Source organism: Coturnix japonica, unplaced genomic scaffold (genome assembly GCF_054131305.1).
Source record: "Coturnix japonica strain WE unplaced genomic scaffold, WE-NBRP24 Scf039, whole genome shotgun sequence".
Taxonomy (NCBI): Eukaryota; Metazoa; Chordata; class Aves; order Galliformes; family Phasianidae; genus Coturnix; species Coturnix japonica.
In genome coordinates this window covers 1,738,042-1,748,258 of record NW_028188942.1, presented here as the reverse complement: position 1 = coordinate 1,748,258, position 10,217 = coordinate 1,738,042, and the positions used below count along the sequence as shown (strand labels likewise).

Here is a 10,217-nt window from a genome sequence, read left to right as displayed (position 1 = left end):
GAGCTGGTGGAGGTCATTGCTGAGCCGCTCTCTGTAGTCATTCAGAGGCCTTGGAAACTGGGGAGGTGTCTGAAGACTGGAGGATGACCAGTGTCACTCCGGTCTTTAAAAAATGGCAAGAAGGAGGACCCAGGTAACTATAGGCCAGTCAGCCTCACCTTTATCCCAGGGAAGGTGATGGAACAGCTTGTGCTGGATGCCATCTCCAGAGAACTGGGAGTAAAGCAGGTTATCAGGAGTACTCAGCATGGGTTCACCAAGGGGAGGTCGTGCTTGACCAACCTGGTGGCCTTTTATGAAGATGTCACTGGCTGGGTGGATAGGGAGAGAGTGGCAGATGTAGTCTACCTTGATTTCAGAAAGGCTTTTGATATTGTCCCCCATGAAATCCTTATAACAAAGCTGAGGAAGCATGGAATAGATGAGTGTACAGTGAATTGGGTCAAGAACTGTCTGACTGGCAGAGTGCAGAGGGTTGTCGTTGGCGGTGCTGAGAGGGGATTTGATCCAGGTTTATAAATACCTGAGGTGTGGGGGCCATAGTGGCACGGCTGGTCTCTTTTCAGTAGTGCGTGGGGACAGGACTAGGGGTAATGGGGTGAAACTTGTGCATAGGAAGTTCCACATGAATGTGCACTATAACTTCTTTATGGTGAGGGTGACGGAGCACTGGAACAGGCTGCCCAGGGAGGTGGTGGAGTCTCCTTCTCTGGAGATATTCAAGACCCGCCTGAACACCTACCTGTGCAACGTGGTGTAGGGAGCCTGCATTGGCAGGGGGGTTGGACTCGATGATCTCTAGAGGTCCCTTCCAACCCCTACAATTCTGTGATTCTGTTGGATTGTGGGAATGCAAGAAAGAATATTCTGAGCAGTAGCTGTGGAGTGAGATAAATGACATGAGAAAGCAAAGCTGATAACCAAGGAGGGCTCCAGAAGAGAAAACGAAGCCCAGTAGGGCATATTTAGAGACAGGCGAAGAACCCTTGAGCGCACTGAGGAGTACTAGGATACTCTGGAATGTCTCTTGGGCTCCCTACAGCACACATACTTGCTCTGGGGCATGTCTGGATGTCTGTAGAGCTAATTGCTGGGCCCTGAGAAACCTCTGGGGCACATTAGGGGGCACTGGCTTCCATGTAAGTGTTCCCAGGTTCCCAGAAGTTAACAGGGAAGCCTTTGGAGACCCCTTGGGAAGACACAGTGGGGCCCTAGAGTGATGTAGCAGCTTGTGTTGGTTGCATCTGCTTGGCAGGGAAGCGATTTCCCTGGTGGGAGCTGACTGAATGGGAGGTGATTTCCATGGTTTAATTAATTTAATTACCTGGATTATAATTAAATAACACTGTTCAGCGTTCAATCAAGATTATATTTTTCCAAAGTACTTCAGTCATGCATCTGTAGCAGCTTTGCTAAAATATATCAAGTTTATTCAAAATTCCAGTGATGCTCCTAAAGCACTTGAAGTGCATTTGAGGGGGGGAGTGACAAAACAGCTCTGAGAGAATCATCATCAAATCAGAACATTGGAACGGTAACTAATAGCAGAGATTCTGATAAGAATATTTAAATTTTCAAATTACCTTTTTCTAAAGTTGTATTTCACCAAGTTTCATCAATATGCACACTGAAGAGCTGACTTGCTAAGTTTCTTTTTATAAAAAATCATGTGTTACAATTGAGAAAAGAAGGTATAGCATGGAACATTCTCCAAGTAAAGTGCAAAAAACATTTCTTCACAGTTCCAATTAATGTCTTATGTTTTGTTCAGACTCACTAAATGATGTATTTCAGGGTACATCACATGGGAATATAAGAAGACTATTCAGAGCAGGAGCTGCAGAACAAGATGAACGGCATGGGAAGGTAAGGCCGGGAACCAAGGACACAGCTTTTGTGTCACTCAGCCACCTGTGGCAGAGGTCGGGATTTCAGCAGGGATTTCTGCAGACGTTCCTTGAACACCCCCAGGGTGGGTGACTCCACCACCTCCCTGGGCAGTCCATTCCAGTGCCTGGCCACCCTTTCTGAGAAGTAATATTTCCTAATGTCCAGCCTGAACCTCTCCTGCCGCAGCTTGAAAACATTCCCTCTAGTTCTATCAGTAATGACATGAGAGAAGAGGCCGACCCCCAGCTCACTGCAACCTCCCTTCAGGAAGTTATAGAGAGCAATGAGGTTTCCCCTGAGCCACCTCTTCTCCAGGCTGGACATTCCCATCTCCTGCAGCCTCTCCTCATATGGCCCCATTGTGCTCCAGACCCCTCACCAGCTTTGTTGCCCTTCTTTGAACACGTTCCAATGCCTCAGTGTCTTTTTCTCAGTGAGGGGCCACAAACTGGACACAGAATTCGAGTTGTGGCCTCACCAGTGCTGAGTACAGGGGGACAGTCACCTCTCTGCTCCTGCTGGCGTCACTGTTTCTGATGCAAAATGTATGTAAGTGTCACATGTGTGACATCCTTTTTGATGGAGTTCTGTGACTGGAGTTCAATGGATTTGAGAGCTGACTTGAAGCCTGTGGGCATCACCCAGGAGTTGGGGTGAGAGGATGAGGCGTAGGAACAGGAACCTCTTTGGTCGTTATTAACTCCCAACTTTTTGGTCAGGAATCTCTGTGTGTTTCTTTATCATGTAAAGAACAGAGTCATTGTGCAGCTTGTGAATGAATTGATTCACGCCTGCTGATTGGTGCTGTTCTCTACTGGGAGCTGCAATGGAAATGGACACTTGTGGTCCACTGTCCAGCCCCCTCCCATGCTGGATTTTCTGGGCTTTGAGACACGTCTTCCAGATGCACTTTGTGTTATTTCTGATGTGTTGACCTGTTGAGCTCCAGCCCCAAAGGAGGATTCAAGTACTACCATTGGGAATGTAGTATTTCTTGCTAAACAGAATTCGTGTGCACCCTTGTCTTTCGTCTGCACAAAGGATCTTGTAATCATCTCTGTCTGTGTTTCTTTTAGACCCAGAGATGGAGCAGAGAGGAACACAGACTTGGGTGAATCTTCATTCAGGAGCAGGGACACGTCATGCTCATCTGAGGTGTCTGGCTGACAGCAAGAGCAGAGAGGTAAGTTTCATAGTGTCGCGTGCCCATTTTATTTTATTTTTAATTCATGATGCATAGAGGCATTCTCTAGACAAAGTGAGCATTTCTCAACTGGACTTTCTAGAAATGAGCTAGGCAGTGAAAATGGGTTTGAAGCATTCCTAAGAGCCCCGCAAGAGAATGCTGAGAGTTAATCTGGCACCCTCCTTTGGAAACGTCCGTTGTCTGTCAGCTCTTCAGCTGTGCCCTAACACCTCCCATTGCGCTGCCACACCAGGATAGAATTCCAAGCCCACACTGAGTCCTGGAATGTTGTGGTGCCGTGTTGGAATCAGATGTGACCACGTGGTCTTGGCTCCCCACCTTGCGGGGGGTCATGGTGGACCAGGCTGTTGGCCGTTGGTGATGTCATAAGCGGCTGGAATGAGGGGAGGAGCGGTGCGTTCTGTGTTCCTTTGTGGGTGAGCTAGTGGTCGGAGTGGTTGTTGACTTGTTGTTCTTGTGCCTTTAGGGTCGTTAATTAGTTAGTGTCGTTAGTTAGTTAGTGTTGTTAGTTAGTTAGTATTGTTAGTTAGTTAGTGTTGTTAGTGTTGTTAGTTAGTTAGTGTCGTTAGTTAGTTAGAGTCGTTAGTGAGTTAGTGCCGTTAGTTAGTTAGTTAGTTAGTTAGTTAGTTAGTTAGTTAGTGACTTTATTGCCTTTTTCTTCACACCGTCGTGTGCAGCAGCTTGTAGGTAAGCTGAACCAGCATGGGATGGACGGGTGGGCAGTGAGGTGTTGAGAACTGCTGGCTGTCAGAGCTCACAGCACCGTATTGCTTACTCTTGACCATCAGATGTAATTTTCCCTCAGTACACACGTTCCAAAGGGGGTATCTGTAAAGGTGGCACCTGTCCCGTGCTTCTTCCATTGTCTTCTTTGCTCAATTTTGGAAGCATCGTAAAGTTGCTGGGCGGACAGGCATCACGTAGCCTGAAACTAAGCATGTCTTGCAGCAAGTGGATGGGACGATTGTGCTGTGTGTGTTATTCCATGACTGTCTTAGCCCTGCTCACTGACCTGCTCTTTCTCTCTCCTCTCCTCGCCCTCCGCCCACTTCCTCGGTGCAGCTTTTGCTCTCATTCGATCTGAGCATAGCGACAAGGAACTGCTGCAGATAGCTTGAGGTGATCTCACTGCCAGGTACGTGCCATGTTTTGTCCCCCCGCATGGTTTTGCAGCAGGGTATGCGCGGGTAGCTCTGAGGAAGTCTGTCCATACTGTGCTGTGTGAATAGAGAAAACAGAAGTGTGTTTCTGCTCTGTTCAGCTCTTCACACTTGCTGTTATGGGCGTCGCGTGCAGTGGGATCAGCCGTGAGCCCGAGGTGGTGGCGACGGAGGTACAGTATGAAGCTCTGGCTGTTCTTTTTTCCGTGTTGAGCCATTAGAAGGAGCTGCAGGTGTACTCTCCTGCATGAAAGAATGGGCCAAAAAGGGCCTGGCTAACTTTCTGCGCCAATGCCATTGCTGATTAGTCTGGGTAGAGAGAGATGCATCTTTGCATGGCCTGGGAATGCACGCCAGGAAGAGAAACGATTGTTGAGACGTGCAGCTCCTTCTGAAGTGCTCCTGATAAGGACGGAGCGCATTTGCTGCAGCTTTCTCTGCAGATGTGCTCCTCACCTTGAAATCCTCCTGGTTTGTCCTCATCTCCTGACCACGGCCTGTGCTCTGTTTTGCAGGCTGATAACATGCGGGAGCCGCAGCTGGTGCGTGCTATTTCATCTGTTAACGTACCAGCGATTGCGGCAGGCCATGTTATCAAGAGCCACGTCGCCCAGGGGCCGGATGAGCTCTCTCTGGAGGTAAGCAGTTCCAAGCGTTCCTTGTTGTCATGCATGGGAAAGTAGCATAAGCTGTGAACACAGCAGGAATAGTCTCAGACACCTTTAGTATATCTTGCGAGATGAAGATTCGAAGGTTCTGTTGCAGCTTAGACTTGTTCTGGGTTGGGAGGAGTTTGCTGTCAAGCTTGAGGATATTCTGCAGCACACAAGAAGGCAGTTATTTGAGCTGTTCTTTCCTGCCAGCTGTGCTGAAGCTGGGATTGATGTTTCATCTTTTGCAGGTTGGAGACATCGTGTGCATTGTTGATATGCCACCAAAGGAGATGAGCCCCTGGTGGAGAGGCAAGCGTGGCTTTGAGGTAGGCACACGCTTCCAACTATAATTTCAACTTCAGCAGAATCGGGAATCTCAAGTTGGAGCTGCTCTGCCTGCACAGGATGGCTTCTTGCCACAAACAGTTGCCCTGTGCCGATGTCAGAGGACCTTCCCTTTGGCTCTGGGCTTGCGCTAATGCCCACCTGTCTTTTTGTTCTTATTACAGGTTGGTTTTTTCCCTGGTGAGTGCGTGGAACTCATCAGGGGAAAACTTCCCGAGTCACTGGTGAATTCCTTGCCAATTCCAGGTACGTATTTTACATTTGACAACGCGGGTTAGTAAAATGTAGACAGAATGTGGCTTTCAGGGGGGTTGTAAATGCCCAAGTTCAGCAAGCTTAGCAAGAGAACTGCATTAAGCTCCTTGGGCACCTCCAGGGATGAGGAAAATCCGTTCTTGTGTGTCCTTGTTGGGAATGTAATTCCTGTTGTTACGTGCTCTGTCGAATGCATTGCACTCAGCCACGTCCAACTGAGCCAAGCCTGAAATGAACTGGTTTCTTTGTTTTGTTGCTCAGTGGCAAGGAAACGGGGCAAACTCATCACCCGCCTTCGTTCCCTGGTGAAGGCCCACCCCAGGAGAGCAAAGCAGCCGGAACCAACGACATTCTCTGGATCCATGTCCTTGCTTGACATCGTTGAGAGGTATTTAGCCAACACGACTTGAGGGCTGAGCTGTAGGAATGGAAGCATCCTCTGCTGTTTGAAACAGAGTGTGTTTCTAAGCTGTGTTTCAGCAGAAAGCAGGCAATGCCGGGAACAGGCAGCAATTGGCAAGGGCTCTGTGCAGCTCTTCCCTCGCCCTGCACCACGACTGACAGCATGCTCTGTTTTCTCTGCAGAATGAGTACTCCCAGTAAGAGGGCAGAGTCAGCAGCTGGCAGTTGGCGTTCCTGCTTCTGCCTGGGCAAACCATCCCCTGTGGCCAAACACCAACTGCAGAGCAGTGCCAGGGAGCCCTCCGAAGCAGAAGTCTTGGTTCTGGCAGGTAAGGGTGTGAATCCAGCTTTCAAAACACTGCTTGTCAGCAACACAGGTAGAATTCATGCTTTCAGTGGGCTTGTACTTCCTTCTGGCGTTCAAGCCCATGCCTGACATCTTTGGTTGACCCCTGTCTTTCCCAAATGAGTCTCTTGTCAACACAAGAGCTGGGCCTGCACGAGGATCACTTTCAAGACAGTGACACTGTTGCTAGAAGCCTATTTGCTTCTGCCCACCACCACTACATAGCCAAATGTCAAGAACCTCTTTAATGGTTCATCTTGTGAACGTTCGACACTAACCGTTGTGCATCTACTCCTTCCTAGGTGACCCGAGCCCTTGTATATCCCCAAGACGCAGGGCATGTTACGATAATGCATCCAGTGATTCCATCAATGAAGAGCTGTTGAGAAGCACAGGATGCTGCAGTTCTGATGAAAGCCTTCCATATAACGTCAGTTATGCAGAGAAGAATGTCATCATTGTTGAAGCCCTCATTCATCCTATCCCTCCAGAAGCTCCTGACCTGAGCCTACCAGATGCCACAGTTACAAGCCTGGACTGTGGCCTGGTGCCTTTCCAGGACAGCCCAGCCCAAGCGCAGCCTGACTGCCTCGACAGCAACACCTCCAAGCAGGACCAGGACAGCGTTACTGAAGAGCAGCCGAGCCTCTTGGAGGGGGACTTGGAGTCAGGCCTCCAGTCCCAGGCACCAGGCAGCAGCTCAAGCTCTGAGCCACTTTCCCCTTAACATCAGAGGATGAGTCCCATCTTTACCCCAGACCTTTCATTCCCTCCTTTCTCCTATTGAATAAAGGCACGCTCGTGCTCAATCAACGCCTTGACTGCATTCCGAGTCTTCATTCGCAGAGATTGGGATGAGTGCAAGAAACATCAAGGCAGCTCAGCTTGCAATGCTCTGGCTGTGGGGTGCGTGCAGGGACACTGTAACCATACAGGGAAAGGCTTCCACTGCTTCCTCAAGCTGTAGTCCAGCCCTGCTACTGCTCTGTGGCACAAAGCCCTGAGGGATGTTCCATATTGTTAACCTAAGTGAAGCCAGCTTCATGCACTGTGTTTTGTTGTTGCTGGGTGAGAGGGGGATGCACGTTGGTGAGAAGATGAGCATTGCTGGATCTGCCACGAGTGTCCCTTCTGCCTCTAAGAATATGTCCTAAGTAGGATGTGAACACTGCTGGCACTTCCTCATTGCACGTGCTTGGAGGATCTTCAGTTCTTGCACATTCAGGATGTCTGTCAGTGACTACGAGGAAATTCTCAAGTACTAGGAATTCCATGAAACAGTTGGAACGGGTAAGTGTCATCTTTGTACAGAAACAGCACGCCTAACAGTCTGTCTCAGCACTCTAGAATTAATCTGAGAATAGATTAACAGCTCTTGTCAGTTCTCTAAGTCAGGTTTCATTTGGATAAACTTGAAATGGAATTTCTGAAACCAGTTGGAAATTGATGGTGCTGATTACCTCTTCATCTAATTAAAGCATTACGCACTTTCTGTTGGGAGAGAAAGTTACAGTACTCCACTCCATTCCAGTGGATTGCAGGAGAGAATTGAAGGGGGAAAAAAAACAAAAGTAGAACTCATGTGTTGAGATAGAATTATTTACTGAGATAGAGAAAAGGATAATAGTTATGATGAATGCAAAAGCAATTGCTCGCCACCTACCAATCAGTGTCCAGTTAGCCTCCTAGTAGTGGAAGAGATTTACATGAAGTTCTACCCCCTTCAAAACTCCTTCCACAATATGTCATATAGTATGGAATATCCTTTGGCCAGTTTAAGTCAGCTGTCCTAGTTCTGTTCCTTCTCACTTCCTTGGGCTCTCAGCTGAGATTGACTGTGGCTCTGTACAACGCTGCCTGGCAGCAACTGTAAGCATCACTGCGCTATCTCCATTGTTTCTCTAAAATGAAAACGTAGTATTAAATCAGACACTGAAGAAAATAATTCAGTTCCAGCCGAAACTCAGACAATAACTTGTGCTTATGATTGTTTCCCTACAGGAAATGTTAGATAATTACTGCTACTTGGTACTGTGTCCTGTAGCTGAGCTGGATTATGTTATCCTTGAAGAAGTGTCTTCCTCTGAAATGGGAGTAAAACATGATGCTCCTAATGAGCGGAGCAGAGACACAGATCTGATCTGAGTGTTGGTTTCACATTTTTGTGATGCTCTTTGCTGCAGTTTGTATCTCGAGAGAAGCCCTTGTGGTGTCAGTCTGTTGTGTAACCTGCTCTAGTTTTGTGCCTCAAGGAAGAGTGATCCTTTAAACAAATGGTGGCTGTACAGAGGGTATGGGGTGAGATGCATTCCTCTGGCCCCATCCAATGGATTTTCTGTCACTGAAGTCTTGAAGCACAGGTTAGGTACTGGAAGGCTTGAATATTTCCTCACCAATAGGTTAGAGCTTGGCATTTTGTAAGCTGCTGGTATCTCTCAGTAAAGCAAATCATTAAAGCACGAGCATTTTCCTAGGCATCTTATGAAATCCCTCTATCTAAGGCTACTGGAAGGCACTCTGAAGAAAAATCATTCTCCCCATCTTCTCTTCTCTGAGTGGGAGCTTCAGCCCCCTGCACAGGCTGGAGGTCATCCACAGAGTTTGTTTCAGGTTGTTATCCTTCCTGGCCAAAAACCAGATACAGTATTGTAGATGTGGTCCAGTGAGTGTTGAAGCAGGAATGACTTGTCCTGGTCTGGTTGTGCTGCTTTTTAATGCAGCTGATGATCTTGTTGTACTTCTTTTCTGTCAGAGCACACTGCTGGCTTGCATTCAGCCTGTGGTCTCTCACCACTTGTCCTCCTAGTCCCCAGGTCCTTTCCAACAGATACAAGCTAGTATTTCCCACCTGGGATATTGGAAGATGGGAACTTGCCAGCAGTCAGTGAAGATCTCTGAGACAGCGAGAGCGAGCGAGCTTTGAGTAGACTGGGAACCACTGTCCACAGCAGGAAATAAGAGAAGAGAAAAGATGTTTCCTTGGGCACATGGGTGGAAATCATACCTGACTGCTTTCTCATCTACCGGGAAAATCTGCTGATTGACAATTTGAAGCTGTTTTCATAGTCTGAGCTGTAGATAATCTTGTAGGTATATTACCTGTCTTATGCAAGGGTCTGTAATAGGAGCATGGGGTTGGTGTGCCTAAGGAACCTTCTAAGGAACTGTATGTAGGATGAGATTGGAGATAGAGTAAAATGACTTTTGCAGGTGACGTACGGATCCTGTGATTGCATATGCTTGAACTGAATTGTTCCTTGATCTTAAAACTGATTTCCAGAAGCCTTTATTAACATGTAAGATGGGTGCTGGTAAGAAAGAATGGGAAGACTGCCTTACTGATTCCAAGAGAATTACTTATCCTCAAATGATTTTTCCTGGCCAAAGTTAGAGCCTCTCACAGGTAATCGAGACCAACAGGCTGTTGTTGCACAATCAACAGGCACAATCTAGATGATCAGCTGAGGAAAATAAAGCATCATGCCAAGGGTACTAGATAAGTGAGCAGCTTGAGATCTGCACATTTATGTGATACTCATGGTCTTAGACAATATTTGTTTAGTGTTTAGTGAGGTCACATTGAATGAAAGCAAAATCTAAGATGAATGAAAATATACACAGTAGAAGAAGCCTCTGAGGCTTCTGAAGTGTTATGACCAGAAGACATAAACTCTGTTAAAGCAAACGTTTCTCTCTCTTTTTTGTGTTCTTCCAGGGAGGCCTTGATTACCGCCTGAACACATGCTGTGGAAGCCCAGGTTATGCAGCACCAGAGCTAATCCAGGGCAAAGCGTCTATTGGCTCAGAGGGATGTAGAGCGGTGTTTGTTTTCCCCTCTTTCCCTTCCCTCTCCACAGAGCATTTAAAGGCAGTGGAGCTCAGGTAGGCTCTCTTGGTTTCCCTTCTGAATTCTGCTAGGTTGCATTGCTTGGTAGCTCTCAGAAGCTGTCAGTGGCCAC

The 10,217-nt window shown here is 47.5% G+C and overlaps 1 protein-coding gene across 2 annotated transcripts; it reads left to right on the top strand.

The window, feature by feature from the left end:
• Positions 1-1,653: 1,653 nt before the first annotated feature.
• On the top strand, positions 1,654-7,071 carry LOC146753174 (uncharacterized). Of its 2 annotated transcripts, none has more exons than XM_085530779.1 (9): positions 1,654-1,866; positions 2,967-3,073; positions 4,160-4,232; positions 4,359-4,430; positions 4,773-5,236; positions 5,420-5,501; positions 5,772-5,898; positions 6,096-6,241; positions 6,561-7,071. In XM_085530779.1, the coding sequence occupies exons 5-9, from the start codon at positions 4,997-4,999 to the stop codon at positions 6,983-6,985; spliced, it is 1,020 nt and encodes a 339-aa protein (XP_085386905.1). In that variant the 5' UTR covers positions 1,654-1,866; positions 2,967-3,073; positions 4,160-4,232; positions 4,359-4,430; positions 4,773-4,996; the 3' UTR covers positions 6,986-7,071. The 2 variants fall into 2 exon arrangements, with proteins under 2 accessions (XP_085386905.1, XP_085386904.1); XM_085530778.1 differs by lacking the exon at positions 1,654-1,866 and adding an exon at positions 2,770-2,857.
• Positions 7,072-10,217: the final 3,146 nt, after the last annotated feature.

Coding starts and splice junctions, on each gene's coding strand:
- LOC146753174 (XM_085530779.1), top strand. CDS start 4,997: ATGAAGATTCGAAGGTTCTGTTGCAGCTTAGACTTGTTCTGGGTTGGG. Junction 5,237..5,419: donor GAGGCAAGCGTGGCTTTGAG/GTAGGCACACGC, acceptor TTCTTATTACAG/GTTGGTTTTTTCCCTGGTGA. Junction 5,502..5,771: donor GAATTCCTTGCCAATTCCAG/GTACGTATTTTA, acceptor TTTGTTGCTCAG/TGGCAAGGAAACGGGGCAAA.